The following is a 17,442-nucleotide window of genomic DNA, read 5'->3' as shown; positions in this document are numbered from 1 at the left end:
TCCGGGAATTTTATTATGGATATTTAAAGGATTTTTGATCTTTTGACAGATAAAGTCAGTGAACTTGGGAGTTCAAGCTGCAGTATTTGAGGTTTGCATACGCGCTGTAAAGCGCATGCTGAGCTTGGCGATGCACCACAAAGCTGGAAGCTGATGATGTAAACAAAAGGAAAGGAAAGGAAAATTGGACAATTTTCAGCACTAATGGTGTATGGGTAGAAATGAGCTGCTTGGCGGAGTTCTGCAGTCTCTGTTTGCTTTTCTCATTGAATATGTTTCTGTCAGCATGTTTTGTACAAAACATAAGGATATAAAAGGATAGAAATGGTAAACATATTTCCCAATTGCACAACACAATTATGTGATCTTTTCATTAAGCATGTAGATGTATGGAGTAATATGTAGATAAATTAGGAAAAGGACCTATTGAGTGAGGTCATCAAAGATGTAAGCACATAAAAGAGGTCAGGTTAAGATGCTACTATTTAATGCTGAAATGACACATTTTATCCCTACCTTGTAGATTACTTGATGTAAAACTAAATAAAATTAGATATATACATACATTACTGCACAATGATTCTATAGGGAAAGATTTTGGCTGTGGGGTCAAAGGTCATGGGAAAATGTCCAAATGTCACAATTTTCCCCATATTTTGAAAGTTCCACACAAAGTTGTTTTAAAAAGGAATGGTGGAAAGAAGATCAACATGAAGAAAAGAAAGTCTTTTCAATACCATGGGAACAGTGTGGGAAATAGTTTCACGACCGGTATAGGTTAGAGAAAAAACATTTGAATAGTATAAACTGCAGCCTACCATTGGTGAAATATGACACTTTCAGAGGTGCTTGATGTTATATCTTTTTCTGATCGTACAAAGCAAGCACCCTTATAGCTGTTAACTCAGGGCACTCCTACAGTTTACAACTGTACAAAGGAGCGCTCTGGGGTTATTCTATAATGTACATTTGTGTACTGATCACGCCACACCAGAGAGCATCATTGATGGTGCACTAATTGTAATTTTGTACTTTGTGTGTGTGCATATATGTAGGGCGTGATGGATTTAACGGCTTTGAAGGACGGCAAGGAGATCGCGGAGAACCTGGAAGATTTGGACAACCTGGACCCAGAGGACCGATAGGTGAAACTACTGTGGGACCAGATGGTCAATCTGGTCTCCCAGGACCACCTGGAAGGCCTGGACTTAAAGGTAGGACAGTCTGTTGTTTGTTGAGTTACTATTATGTGGAGATTTTATTTGATACATTTTGCCAGTCACCACTGGCTTACAAATTTACTTATAGTTTCTAGATTATTATGAGACTTCATATTATGTGACTTCAGTTCATTCTCATTAATTTCATGTTAAATGAAGGAAATTAGTGAAGAGTGATGTTCAGGTCAGTAGAGACTTGTGAGATAAGAATATCACTGTGCCATTAAATTGGCATATATTGCATACTGTTCTGTAACTTAAAAATGTGACACTTTAGATATTCATAACTTCCATATTTTTGTGTGCTATGATGAAACTTTTTCACTGATTCTTTCTAAAAACCAGCTCAAATGTGATGTTGATTTGCATTTTTAAATCACTACTCTGAGTGTGTGTGATTGTGTGTTATCTGCACTCCCTTGGATGAATGAAACATACAAAACTGTGCTGTCATGATGTGTGTTTATTTCCACCAAAGAAGGATTTCATCCTAATTTGTAGCAAAGATATATGATATCATGAAGCAGGCGGGAGATCCTCTACCTTCATTCTGAATACTTTTGTCTGATGTAATATTATCATCCTGCAGGAACACCGGGACAGATTGGTCAGAAGGGAGAACGTGGGCCAAGTGGTGGTTTTGGACCTAGAGGTGATGGAGGAGACCGTGGACCAGATGGTCCTCCTGGGCGGAAAGGCTTCCCAGGCTTTGAGGGTCAAAACGGAAGGAATGGTCCATTAGGTTTCCCAGGCGAACAAGGTAAGATCACTTGAAGTATGCCAGGAAGATATCTATTAGCTTGGTTTGATGTTGTGTCTAAACACACCCACACACACACAACACACATATATATGCAGTGTGTTGATATCAACATCCACGGTACATTCCCCGAGACACACCTCAGATCTGGTTTTAAGGTTGTTTTTATTTACCATGAGTATTAAGTAACATTTATTTGTTCAATCAGGGTAGATTTTCTGAACAGACATTTTCAATTGAATTTGAATGCAAATTAAAGGGATCGTATAGTTTTGGTTGAGACCTAATTTCAGCTTTCTAACATTTTTTGGTGAGATAATGAGAAACCTCTTAAGAAATATGAAAGAGCATGTAATTCTATGAGGAATTTAACATTTATTTGATGAAAATTGGTTTTGAAATGGCTGAGATATCCAAAAAAAGAGTGATTCTAATAGAGCGTGGGACCCACTCTATTACGTTCGCTTTGTTTTACCTTGTTTTTGGATGTTTCAGTCATTGCAAACCTGATTTTCATCGAATAAACTTTGAATTCTTTCTAAAATGGTATGTTCTGTACTATATCATAAGTATTTTCTTGGTATCTCGCAAAAAGTTAAAAGCCCAATTCTCATCTCCACCAATACTGTACCATCCCTTTAAGATGTGTATAAAAACTTGGACATTTTGGTTTTGTTTCTAACACCATACTGTATCTCTTTTTTTCTAATGCAGTACAGTCCCTGGAAAGCATAGTGTATTAGAGGAAGTGAATTTGTTGATTGCCAATTTTAGCATCTTTTTAGCAAAGACAACACAAGATTCTAATGACCTGTGTGTAGTTTGGATTGTGCCTTTGGCTATAATGGTATGAATATAATTGCTGAAAGGTTAATAACATGTTAGAGAACAGAAAATCCAGCACACTATGACTTATCAATAAATGTGATGCACCTTTTTCACTCATGGAAAATCTCAAAATACTACATTTCAAATAAGATACTGTCGCCTGTTTTTCAGATTTGTTTTTACACTTTGAACAAATGATCAATAACAGTAACATTTTAAACTCTTTTGAATTTCCAGTGGCATTTCACTTTCTACCTGAGATCACAGAGCTGTCCTTACTTTACATATAAATTACCCACACTTTGCAGATGCCGTTACTCTGCATTTCATTATAGTTTTGATCAGTTTGTGGCTAAGACAATATTTAGTTTGTCATGGCGACTGGCATTATCTATCTGATTATTTGATTGAAAATCTGCTTACCTTGAATTGTGAAGTATTGATTCTTCAATGAATAAGGCATATTGATTTTATAGCAGGAATGTGTTATTCTTAGAATCATTTCATAACTGTGAAGTTCAGAGCATAGACTTTGCAGCAGACAATTTTTGTACTTCTGCAGCAATCTGTATGTGGTTGAGTTAGAATTATAGAGCTATATGAAAACATATGCAAGGGGTCAGACAGTACTGAAAGTGATATACATGCTAAATGTAGATCTTTATGTCAAAAGATTTTATTTTCTTGATAAGATTAGTCTATCAATAAGGAATTTTAATCATGGCTTTTATTTAGCTTGTGAATATAAATGTATTTTTGGATCTTCCTTCTTTTTACTTCTTCATGTAATGCCTATGTTCATTGTGTACCCTTTTTACATGCTGCTTACAGTACAAATTGCAAGCACATTTTGAAATTACAAGATGTGACCTGTATAAAGGATGTATGCATATCTGCCTGCATGTCAAAGAGCAGAGTAATAGATACAAGGACTGCTCCTCTCCTCTACCCTTGTCCCAACCCTAACAGAAAAGAAAAACTACACATTTTGTTTCTCATGACCATACTTTGTGCCTTCTTTCTATCAAATAGGTGATGTTGGTGACCCTGGCCCACCTGGCTTTACAGGAGCCTCTGGTCCTCCAGGACTTGTTGGACTGCAGGGACTGCCGGGAGAAAAGGGAGTTCCAGGATCCTCAGGCTTCCCAGGCTTCCCAGGCCGCACGGGACAGCGAGGTAGGTTCTTTTTACCCCTCCCCAACTTCTATCATTTCTTTCCAAGTTCATTGCTATGTGGAAATTACTTATAATGATTAGATAGATCATCTTTCCGTCACTACCTGTCTATTTTTTTTCCCACCTGTTTGTATACATCACACACAGTCAAACATGGTTACAAAGACAAATGTGGTGTCTGTAGACTGATGATCTTTATAGAAAGGATTGATATAGCAATCATTTTGATAGAGACAGTCTCAAACATCCTAGTGCATTTTAATACATTTTGATAAATGCACATGTTCATACTGCATGTAGACATGCATGCACACACACACACACACACACCCACCTAAATAAAAAAAGCCTATTTAAGACTGACATGACCTCATATATCAATCTAAAGATAATTATAATGAAATGTTTACATTAAAAGTATTTTCAACCTGCTGACTTTCACACTTTGCTCCAAATGTGTGTCTTCATTCAACCATCATTTACCATGCCAACACTGCTTGTCAGTGGTTGTTACCTTGTTTTTGTTTTTGGTTTGTGGGTTGTTTTTTTTTTGTTGTTGTTGTTTTGGTACCCTCTGGTGCCAGCGAGTGGTCATTGTACACATACATGTATTTCAACCACATAGTGAAAGTGCATTCATTGGGGGCTGGTCTTTTATGCAGACGGTCATTATACATTGGTTATCTAGTACATGGGTGAGCTGTTATTTTCCTTATTCAATCCAGAGAGAATCTAGTCCAACTTCTTTTTATTTTATTCCTTTTGTGTCAGGATATTTCTTGTGTGAGGAAGTTTTCTGATTTTTCATTCAGTATGGTTTTTCATGCTGAATGGTTTTGATCATGTATGGGTGTTATTTTCCTTTCAGGAATGACAGGAGACCTGGGACCACCAGGACCAGCGGGTGAGAAGGGAAATTCTGGATTCCCTGGTGTGCAGGGAAGACCAGGTATCAATGGCATTGATGGACCAAGTGGACCCAAAGGCAGACAGGGTATACCAGGTTAGTACAGGCAACCAGGGTATACCAGGTTAGTATAGGCAGACAGGGTATACCAGGTTAGTATAGGCAGACAGGGTATACCAGGTTAGTACAGGCAACCAGGGTATACCAGGTTAGTACAGGCAGACAGGGTATACCAGGTTAGTACAGGCAACCAGGGTATACCAGGTTAGTACAGGCAGACAGGGTATACCAGGTTAGTATAGGCAGACAGGGTATACCAGGTTAGTATTAGAAAGTGCCACTCATTTGTGCACTGATTTTTCTGTAGTACCCTGTAGTGCTGGTTTTCTGGAGTTGAGCTTCTGTGGGCCATCTTGACCCATGTCATAAAGGGGTTCACAATAAGTGGAAGGTCTAGTAGTGACAGTTGTCATTGCGACAACCAGGGAAACAAACCACTCAACCTTTTTTAAATAAGTTGATACCATAGACCCTGCAAATATATCGGTATATAAATTGTCTATATGGAACATTTTTTTAATACTTTGTTTTTATCTGTCTGTTGTTGTTTTATCTGTCTGTCTGTCTGTTGTTGTTGTTGTTGTTTTGTTGTTGTTGCTGTTTGTTTGTTTGTTTGTTTGTTTTGGGGGGGTGTTGGAGTGAATAGGAATAGGATCTATGTAATGATGCAGCTCTCCTGAGCAAAGCACATAGGCTACACAAATGGAAATACAAAGGCTGCCACGTTTTATCTGAAAGTAATTTTTTTAAATAGGTAGTAGGACTTATTTTAACAGTGGTCCTAGGAAAGCTACTGACAGCGAGGGGTTTCAGTGGAAATCAATATTAGAGTTATAATATTTAAATCATGAAAAGATCATTTTTCTTGTAAAGCAAAAGCGAACTTCCCTGGAAGTGTGTACTGTAAAATGAGGAATATTCGCGTGCATTTTAATTTCGCGAATGTCACGAGCGTCAAGATTTGTGCAATTAAAGTGCACGTGAAATTTCTTGTCTACACTATATGCATTGAATGCCAGTGGCAATTTGCGAAAATTTAATGCCACGAAAAGGGCCGTCAGCTCCAATTCGCAAAAATTTCGTGCCACGAATATATAACATATTTTACAGTATTCTTGCATGATACAGAGGTTACATGCTATGATGCAATATTGAAAAAGTTTTTGTCATTCCAGCTACCAAATACTCCTCTGTATGCAAAAAAACAAAACAAAAACAAAACTAAACTAAAAAAACTTTGCATGCTCCGTTTTGTGCCTAGTTGTTTGTATGCAAGGTTGATGCAAGAAATCAGAGGAAGGTATAAGAATATGTATTTCGAAGCTCAGTGATATATTACAAATTGTATATAACTTGACTTGACCATATATTGTCGGTATAGTAGTAGGTCTCTGTGGTGTATTCAGTTTTGTCTTGCACACTTGTTGAAAAGAAGATTTTACATAAGAGTGTCAGTATTATTAAGCCGTTCCATACTGAATTCTGAAATGCCCATTGACTTAATACGCAGGCCACTAGGTTCCCGTATGGAACAAGTTAATTTTTGTAATTCTTTCCTCTATAGAGAGTATGAAATTCTTAATCATGGCTTGATCTAATGATCAGAAGATGTTGTGGGCCATTCTCCAAAAAAGTGTGCAATTACAATTGTACAAATGACAAAAATTCAACATCAAAGATTTCATTCATGTTTAATCAATTCAGAAAGTTTGATCCCTTAGGAATATAAAACAATCAATGGGTGATTTTTGAAAGCTCATATTTTTTCTACAAACATTTCCAAACCTCAGAGTCCTTTTTTACATGGTAGTACCATATATCAGCTACGTTACCAGAGGTAACATCTTAGAAAATCATTGAATGTCTGCTTATTTCTCGCTTCAAAATGGCAGTGCTTATGTAAAACTACACGCTTAAACCTACACAAACATCATGGAAACATTTTGGAGTCAGACGTGATCTAATGTGTAATAAAAATGATCCTGATTTATAAAGTGAAGGCTAAATAAAAAAGCAAGAAAATACATATATTTCGACTTAATATAGGTTACCCTAATTTAACTTTGTACCTGCATTTGAATTATATCATTAATCTCATTAATTATGTATGAAACATCATGAATAAGTATTATACTTTTCATAACTAGCAAATGCCAGGTAACATCTCTGCCAGATTTAATACATTCTGGATCGGAAGAAGAACGGTGTGTCGTAACGTATCTGAATCATCAAAAGTTCCATTAGCATAACGTTTACGACCCAACACCAATCATGCCAATAAATTCATTTTAAATCGTAAGAACATCACAATGTGGCTATTTTCGTTAAAACACCGCACTTCTAAACGTAAAGAATGATTTCGTCTTAGGTAGAAGATTAGATAACCCTTCGACAAATCTGTGAACAATACATGAAAAAAGAGAACCAAAGAAACACAAATCCACAATACTTTTTTCTGATATAGTTCCAAAATTTTGTAATTACATGGAAGACGGTAAAAAATGCAGTTGAAAAAGATTTATATGCATATGATACGCACGAATTCAATTTTTCTTTGTTCCTATCTGTAATAAATTAGGTCTCACGAATCGAGAAACGATGGTAACGTATCTGACAATGCATTTATGTTAATTGACACATTCAACTACCGATTTACATCAAACCCAGATTACTCAATAAGTGATTAAAAACCCTGATGCAAAAACATCAAATCCTACCGTCATTTTCAGAGCATTGTGCAACCAAGGAAGTGCTCTTGACTTTAACCATAATACTGAGCGCATTTTATGTAGATATTGATGCATGCAAAATCATAATGAACAAATGTATGGAGCGTTCATGTAGCCTCGTTTGCTGTGAAGTTGACAACATAAGGTGGGTACCAGACTTCAGCCTTTAAAAGTCCTAAGTTGATTTTTACAGACAAAAATTTATTGTGGTACAAAACACTCACACACACACACACACACACACACACACACACACACAAAACTTCAACAAAACAGAAATAAAATGGATTTCTGATTTATATCTGACGGCACCTTTTGTAAATGCCATAATTCTAAGGGATAATATAGTTCTGCTTTAGATGAGGATTCAGTTCTTAACCTTTTGCAAGATAATTGAAATCCACTTATACTTACGAAAAGGTTATTTGATGAAGATCGGTTTAGAAATGGCTGAGATGTCCATAATAAAGTAAAAGGAAGACGTTCAAATAAAAGTAGATCGGCCATCACATTTTGTTAGGACATCTTTCTTTTACTTTATTTTGGATATGTCTTTTAATTTTACTTTATTTTACTTTATTTCGGATATCTCTTTTAAACTTTTAATTCCTTTTAGAACTGCCTGTTTTCTTATCAAGTCGTATAGAGCACGATGTCAACCGGTTAAATCCGCGCACAAAAGCGCGTCGCGGTTAACTTTGCTTCACGATACATTTTGTTGGTAACGTATCTGACGCGTTTGATGGTAACGTATCTGATGTGCCATTACCATTCTCACACTATTATTTACAAAATTATTAATTTTCTTGAGCAATTTCTGTTGTGTGATCAATCATTACCTTAAGTATTCAAAAGTACCGGAGCTTTGCTTTCATATAACAGCATACTTTTTTTTCTAAATGTAGCAAATTTTAGGTAATGTATCTGATATCAGCTCATCGTAACATTAGGTTTCCACGGCTTCGGATCAGTATAATTTTTTGCGACAAGAGATTCCATGAATAAATCGTGGTTTCATGTATGCGTGAAGTTGACTTTGTTTAACACATTAAATTACAGTGCTATGCGGCATTACTTTGATCTTCTCTCAAGGGTCTCAAAAAGGGTAACATATCTGACGGCGATTTGCGACATGATATTAATGACCTCCTGGAGAAATATCAAAACATCATGTTGTTCTATAATATTTTTCATTCAGGCACTTGAGGGCCAATGGAATGAAGCACAAAAGATTTGATTTAAATGATACGTTAATGAGTAAGAATGTGTTTTATGAGCATGTCCTCTTCTGGCGACATGGGGTTTTTAGGGTTACATCAAACTTTGGATCGTATTTCTAATATCATCGCGGGGGGTCCCAATAGCTTTATTGATATTTATTTTACAGGTCTAACCTCTCGGATGAATTAAAATACAAATGTTGATTTCTGAGGGACAAAATATCTATTTAAACTGTACGAACATGCTGGTGACACAAAAATCACAGTTTTGCACACTTTTTGGGAGAATGGCCCTTGTGGGGTCCCACCCCCCTCTGAAGTGTCATTCTACTGCTCAATAAATACAACTTCATACTCCTATTTGTATTACTCTTTCCGTGTTATTTCTCCAATAATTTTGTCGTAGTCCGGCTTTCACGTGGAACGGTAAAACCACTACACTTTCACTCTCATGTAAGATATAACTGAATAAGCTGAATTTATTTACAATTTCATAACAACCAAATCTGGATCAAAGACTGTGTTGATGACTGTCATACACGTGAACTGCTAAACGCTGTGATGTAGTCTGTATCGAAGACTGCAATAAAGATGTGGATGTGGATGTGGTAAACACGTTGACCACTAAAAGAGATGAACTGTGATAATGTCTGGTAAAGATGATGTGCACTGCATTAATCACGACGACCACTATAACACGATGATCACTGAAAGAGACCAAGTCCACTAAAAGAGACAACCTCTAAAAGACCCCTGTGAGATTTAAAGAAATCAGAAACAGGGCAAAGAAACAGCATGACAATATGCTATTAAAAAAGTAATGATTTCTTTGCACATACAATTTCAATAAAACAATGGAACTTATCTTTTCTTCTCAGTGAGATATTAATGCATCAACAATCAACATTACTTCCTTTGAATTATTAATTTCTTAATACGTTCAATACAAGATTTTACAATAATATGCCTTAACATTCTTTAGCATGCTATCATATTCATTTCGCAAAACAAAAAAGCGTAAATTGTATTCTGCCAAGAATGTAATTGCTATGTACATATGATACATTGAGCCATCCTGACTCACCCAACTGTCTCCTCATCGCACTGGTTCTCCAACCAGCTGAGTGAGTAACCCAGCAAGTCCTTTATCTACAAAAAGATAACAATTTACATATAAGCCTATATGTAAAATATATATACGATATGTTACAAAACACATATTTCTTGCATACTTGGAGTGACTCTGAAGGGGAAAATCCAACGATTTAGCAGGTTAATTCTCACGCCGTTTTCAGAGTATGTTGTCTAGTATATGAGGAGTCTATATCAAGTCTTTGAGGTAAAGAAGGGTGTATGTTCTATGTAAAATAGGTAAGTTTTCATGCGCGAACTTAAGAGTCCAGAAACACAACCCCCCCCCCATCATACTACCATGTAAAAAAGAACTCTGCGTTTGGAAATGTTCCTAGAAAAAAATTAGAGCTTTCAAAAATCACCCATTGATTGTTTTGTATTCCTAAGGGATCAAACTTTCTGAATTGATAAAACATGAATGAAATCTTTGATGTTGAATTTTTTTCATTTGTACAACTGTAATTGCACACTTTGTCGGAGAATGGCCCACATGTAGTGGAAGTAATGAAAGAAATGTAAACAAAACTTACTCAGCTCTCCTGAGCTCCTGGGAGGTTCCACCTCTCAGTACTTGGCTACTACTAGAGCTCTCCCAGTGTTCCATATTACTCCACAGAGTGAACAGTTCATCTTGTACAATTAAATTTCTTTGCATTGCACTATAAAACTCCACTACTTCATATAAACTCTGTAATAGAAATCAACTATTATATACATATAAATCATTGTTTACAAAACAATAATTATACAAACTTATGAACACACAACAAAAGAACTTAATTTTTGTGATGTATGTACATTTATGTGCACACTTGAATGACTACCCTGGGAGTCATGCATATTCATGAGGATGATGAATATTCATGCATTACATATTATCACACAAATTTCAGTGGTCAACTGATAAAGGTGTAGAAATGAAGAGCATACTATATATTGCTTCCAGTAAATATGAATACAACCCACAATTATATCTTCCCCAAGATAGAACCAACATTTCTTCTTAATGAGAAATAAAGCAAGTTTGTCATTCTGTCGTTACTTGAGCTCCTGGATGACAGAATCAATCAACCACTCATGAAATTACTGATTGAGATTTGTGAAGAATATTCACATTACCACAATTGCCACTACTTTGTTTGGTGTATTTTCTCTCAATATAAAGGTCCTACTGGGCGAGTAGGTGAAATTGGTGAGCAGGGCCCCATAGGAGATCCTGGTGACCCCGGACAGTTTGGGGATCCAGGTTTTATTGGCTCTGTGGGTCCAGACGGTGCAGTGGGTGAGCAAGGACCGAGGGGCGACCCAGGACCATTTGGTGATGTTGGCAATCCAGGCATTCCGGTAGGTATCTCTTTCTCTCCCCCTCTCTATATCACTCTGCCATGGTGGCGTGTTACACTCACTGCAGAACTTGTCTAAAGACATAGTTAAAGACATATTTCATGCTGTTCAAGTATTTTACAAAACCTCCAGAAGTTAACATGAATCTCATTTCTTCCATTCACAGATAGTGGCCAACTTTGTTCAGAAGGTGTTTTCCATTGAAACTTTCATAATTTGATGTGTGCTTTTGTACTCATATGCTGTATGAAATGTTGAATGCAGTTGGTGTTCAGTGAGGAGACTTACTTGTATTTTTTTAGTCTGAACTCTCTTTAATTCAAGACTACACTTTTAATAGAGATGCATTTCAGTAATGTAATTCCAAACAAGTTTTGTTGTATGTCTACACCCCTCAAAGTCTTCTGATTAAGGTGTACAATTAAATGATTGAATTAAAGAATGATGCTTCAGTCGTAAATCTTGTCAAAATGGAAGAAAGCTTTGAATTTTAATTACGAGGATGAAAGACAGTGCAGTCAGTATGTTATATGTCTTTAGTTACCCATGGGTATTTTTGAATAATCATCTTGGTGTCATACAGCTGTACCTACAACAGCACTTACATAGGAGTTGATGTGTGTGATGTTCACATTTTATTAATAGCTCTCCTGAAGATGTTTCAGGTAAAGAAAAACAAGCAACAAACAAACAAATACAAGTACAAATATTCTAGAAAAACAAATAATAGGATTGAGTATGACCTGCACATACAGAATGTGATTGAGGAAAAGAGTTGCAGAGCAAAGTATACAGTGCTTGTATTTCACTGCCAACATGCCTCATTTTGTAAATGATTACTGTATACCCCTTAAATTTTGCAAGGGTTTATTTTCATGAATCTCACAAGTTGGGCGCTATTCACAAATCTAATGTAATATGCAAAAATATTGAGTCAGAGTCTGATCTGAATACACTGTGCAAATGTACATTTAGCTCTGTTATTTACTGTACTCCATTATTGCAGATTTTACCACTCACAAAATTGTTGGGAGGTCCTGATTCACAAAAATCTGACTCACAAAATATATCATGTGTACAGTATATTATTTGATAGATGCAATCATTTATATATTTCCTTAAAATGAAGAGTGTGAAATCAGGCAGTCACAAAGGTAGAAGGCTTGATGAAATTTTACCTGAAGTTTAATAAAGTTTCTGGACTTATAATGTTTGACATGTTTTCATAAAATTCATTTGCAACCATGCTGGCGAACTGGGGATGATAAAGTCATCACCTAATCAGACTCCCTTTGAACTGTGCATTAATATACAAATGATGCACAGGATAGAGTGTGTTAGTGAAGGTGCGGCGCGCTCGAGAGTATTGACAATGGTGCGACATGCACGAGGCGCAGCTGAGTGCATGTTTGCAACCGTTGTCAATACTCGAGATTGCACCGCACCTTCACTAACGCCACAAAATAGTCCTGTGCATCATTTGTTTTATAAAATGGGTCGAAAACTAACAGCATTATTCACGTACCTTTGTGGGTCAATACCAGTCAGCTACATGTAGCACTCGCTCAAAAGTCAAGATGTCCGAAGATGTTCGTCCAAAACATTTGCGCACGTCGCACTCGGAAATCCCGCATATAAGTACTGTACGTACGTACGTATAAGAGTATACGTACGCTACGTGTTATGCACAAGAAAGGCCGCCGGCTGTTGTGTGGCAGCCCGCGGCCCGAACTAGAAGTTGTTTACAGGATTGACAGCGCTTATAGTAGCGCGTGACGCACTTGTAACAACTGATTGAGTGCGCACTGCTAGTGTAAACATTGTGACGTACGTCAGGCCAGGGAGGTGGAAGAGAGACTCTTCTTAGTGCATACCTGAAGAAATTAATGCACGCTCACGTGACTCATTTCAGCGCTTCCAATTGGCTACATTCTTGAACCCATTTTATAATCTTTACTGAAGTTCATTTGTTGACCTGGAATCAAAGCAAATAAATTGTCTCCTTCACATCTAGTCTTATGATGTAAATTATACAACAATTACAGTTTATGCAGGATAGGGATTATAGTTTTGGAGCAATTAACATTTCTTTTTTTCAATACAAATCAGTGAGAGTTGTTTAGTGATGATATCATGAACCTGAAAAACTTTAGATCTCAATATATTTACTTTGATGCTGATGAAATATTTACCATTGTCTTGTCTTATCCTATTCTGTACATTAGGTTGACTGAAACATGGCATGAAATTTATTATCTCTTTAAGAGATAATAAATAGTAAATAGTAACTAAATAGTAAATGGATATCGTGTATCTCTTGGACCAGTTCTGAATTGGGAAAATGATGCTTCTAATTCCTGTATGTCATAACTCTCACATTTTTTCCAAGTGTACATTAACAGACCATTTTTTATGCCTCCGCCACGAAGTGGTGCCGGAGGCATTATGTTTTCGGGTTGTCCGTCCGTCCGTCCGTCCGTCCGTCCTTCCGTCCGTCCGTCCGTCCGTCCTTCCGTCCGTCCGTAATGAATTTTGTGGACAAGGTAACTATCAAAACCTGTTGAGGTATCCTAATGAAACTTGGCATGTATGTGTATTAGGGGGTGAAGTTGTGCCTATCAACTTTTGGGTGCACATGCTCAAGGTCAAAGGTCAAAAGGTCAAGGTCAAATACATAACATTTCACTATTTCCACCATATCTATTGAATGCCTGAAGATATTTTCTTGAAACTTAGTGTATACATGTATTACCCAATTAAGATTCTGTGGTGAAAGTTTGCGTCATGAGGTCAAAGGTCAAAGGTCAAAAGGTCAGGGTCAAATACATGAAATTTCACTATTTTTGCCATATCTATTGAATGCCTGAAGATATTTTCTTGAAACTGAGTGTATACATGTATTACCCAATTAAGATTCTCTGGTGAAAGTTTGGGTCATGAGGTCAAAAGTCAAAGGTCAAAAGGTCAAGTAAAAATATCAAAACTTCTTTTTTTTCTCCGTGCCTTGGAAAATTGTTCAAGGTATCTTCATGAAACATAGTATATACATGTACTGACTGGAAGTGATTATCTAGAGAATGTAGGGTTCATGGGGTCAAAGGTCAGGGGTCAAAGGTCAAGTGCAACACTTAAAAATTTTACTATTTCCCTCATATTTTTGCAATGCCAGCAGGGTTATTATTTTTTTACACTTGGTGTATGCATGTGTAACCTAATAGAAATTCTCTGGAAAGTTTTTTTTTTTTTCCTTCTTTTTTTGCCTCAAAGGTCAAAAGGTCAAAGATCAAGTGAAAGTGCTGAACTAACTTTTTCCTCCATATCTCGAAGTGGCTCAAGTTATCTTGAAACTTAGTACATATTATGCATGTTCTACCTGAAAGTGATTATCTTATGAATTTTAGGGTCAAGGGCCAGATGAAAATGGTAACAATTTACTATTCAATTCGGAAATTGCACTTTTTCTCCACACCTGTACCTTGAAAATTACTCAATGCCTAAATGTATGAATGGGTCAAAGTCAAGTTAAAGTCCTTAAATCCCTAGATACATGCTCTCCTATTCATCCAATTAAACCTAGGTCAAGGAAGGTGAACATTCAACACATTTGTGACAAACTTGTCATTTCAATATTTTGCCAATTTTGTGAAAATGTAATCACACATTGTCCACATGTACTATCTAGACCTATTGGGAAAATCATGCATTATGGCGGAGGCATACCAGTCGCCAAAGCGACATTTCTAGTTTTCTTTTATTTCAGTTTTGTACTCTTCTCATAAAATTTCTGGTTTAACTGTTTAGTCAACCACATTTGTATATGGATTGTGAAATATAATTAATACTTTCTACTTTGTCTATTCCTTAGTCAGGAACCAGAATTGCACTTGATCCCACTATTGAGAAAAAAAATGGAACATTGTGTACTTGAACATTAAATGGTTGAAAATATCTATCTCAACTTCACCTGAGTGCAGGTGGGGATTGCCGACAAAATTGTTGTGTATTTTTCATTCACAGTACAAGTATCTGTTTTCATCATTTCTTTCTATGTGAAAGGGTGAAGGTGGTCTGTTTGGGGTTACAGGAGAGAAAGGAGACCAAGGATTTGCTGGTCCAAGAGGTAAGTGACCTTATGACCTTTTTCCTTTCTAGCAGTGAAGTTCACTGAAGACTGTAGGATCGATGTTACAATATTTTGTTTTCATTTTCCAATTTCACTTGACTGATGTGTTACATTCTGTGTGACAGCTTTCCTCACAGTGACTTTCTTTCAACTATATCATCTCCAGCAGGTACCCTGGTTTTTGAGCAGTGCTACACTCTTCATCTTTAGTTTTCACTTTACTCCAGAGCTATTGATTTTAGAGTAGGAGGAATCAATAAAACATGTCTTTGGTTATGGTTGTGAATTGTGTCAAAAGAATGTCACCATCATGGCAGTGTTTTATGCTGCAACATTTCCATTTTAGTTATCTGTGAATCAACACTAAATCGAGATGTAGTTGTCCTTGTTTACGTTATACAAATGACGCACAGGTCTGAGTGCGTCAGTTGGAATTTTGTGCATAAGGTAACTATGAAATGCTTAACGAGTCGAAGCTGAGTGGGTTTAGGCTAAATTCCATAGTTACCGCATGCACACTATATTCCGACTGACACACGAAAAGACATGTGCGTCATCTGTTTTATAGAATGGGTAATTTTCTTGCCAAAAACCCATTTTTCTATCGTGTTACCCGATGACAAATTTACTGGGTGCATTTCCTTTTGGCTTGCCATAGACAAGAGCCCCAAAACCATGCATCAGTTTTTACTGGACGCATGGTTTTTCTTCAGAACCATGCATCCAGTAAAAACTGATGCATGTAATAGCCAATAGGCGTCTGGTACTGAGTGCGCAAATGCTTGCTTATAGTGCGCGAACCTTTTTTACAAGTGCGCATACTCTTGCTACAAGTGCGCGATAACATGATTAGCACTGTGACTCAGCGTGTGGCCAGTACAAATCAACACATAGCTCTCAACCAATGAGGTCGCAGGATTCTCGCTACCCATTCTGTAAATCGATATTTTTTTCATATTTAGTCTTAAAGGTCTGTATGGTTGTTTTCTGAAATGGGGTGTCATGTTTGGAACGCTTGAAATCATGGTCATGGTGTAATTCTTTAAATCATGTGTCATCTCCCTGATGAAAGATTACTGGAGGTTCCCACATTAAAAGTCTATCTGCTTGTACAAGTTGTACTTGTACAGCAAGTGCTGATTAGATAGTAGGTAAGACTGATTATACCAGCAGTTAACATGGACAGGCATACATGATGCAGTGTGTGTAATTAACTTCTCCTTTGTTTTCAACCCACACAACACTCACAGGTCAGCCTGGTATAGCTGGAATCAAGGGGTCTTCTGGCTACGATGGTTATCCCGGCAGTAAGGGAGTTCGTGGCCCGCCAGGAGAAAAGGGTGATCCTGCCAGATTTAGCCCAAGGAATGTGACAGGAGTTAAGGGAGCAAAGGGAGAGCAGGGTCCCAAAGGAGAGGGAGGTTAGTGTCCCCTTCCCTCCCAGCATTTTGTGATATGAAATTGATTTGTTTTTAGTGTAATTTACAGGGATAGTCCAGAGAATGATGGTGTATTGTCCTTAATCAAGAAAAAATTTCTTGTTATTGGATGAGATTATCAGACCTCCCCACTGCCAAAGACACAAGACTATCAACATTGTTTGTTTTGAGGATGGTCAAATGTCCGCTGATGTTAGTCTGTAAAATATAGTATGAGACTTTAGCTGCATGTTTTGACAGTTAAACTGTTATTTCATATGACTACTTGCCTGACAAGTCATGGTCAGTATATGAACCACACATGCATTGTATTGAAATATTTATGAGCCCTGAATGGGGTCTAGGGCAATTACCCCCTGGGCAATTACCGTGGTCCCTTCCCCTGGCCCTAATCCTAATCCTAATCCTGAACCTAATCCTAACTCCTAAACCTAACCGTAAACCTGATCTTTACGCTAACCGTAATACCACTATACCAGTATAGGGGGGGGGGGGGTAATTG

The 17,442-nt window shown here is 37.1% G+C and overlaps 1 protein-coding gene across 1 annotated transcript in view; it reads left to right on the top strand.

Annotated features, from left to right (window-relative positions):
- Positions 1-17,442, top strand: part of LOC140244378 (uncharacterized) — a 111,529-nt gene that overhangs the window by 74,159 nt on the left and 19,928 nt on the right. Inside the window, exons 24-30 of the mRNA XM_072324017.1 lie at positions 1,056-1,214; positions 1,810-1,980; positions 3,841-3,984; positions 4,853-4,987; positions 11,200-11,378; positions 15,435-15,498; positions 16,752-16,922. Coding sequence (XP_072180118.1) covers positions 1,056-1,214; positions 1,810-1,980; positions 3,841-3,984; positions 4,853-4,987; positions 11,200-11,378; positions 15,435-15,498; positions 16,752-16,922 — 1,023 coding nt within the window. The remainder of the gene's footprint in view (positions 1-1,055; positions 1,215-1,809; positions 1,981-3,840; positions 3,985-4,852; positions 4,988-11,199; positions 11,379-15,434; positions 15,499-16,751; positions 16,923-17,442) is intronic.

Source organism: Diadema setosum, chromosome 21 (assembly GCF_964275005.1).
Source record: "Diadema setosum chromosome 21, eeDiaSeto1, whole genome shotgun sequence".
Classification (NCBI taxonomy): domain Eukaryota; kingdom Metazoa; phylum Echinodermata; class Echinoidea; order Diadematoida; family Diadematidae; genus Diadema; species Diadema setosum.
The sequence above is the reverse complement of the archived record's forward strand: the minus strand, read 5'-3'. Positions and strand labels throughout refer to the sequence as shown.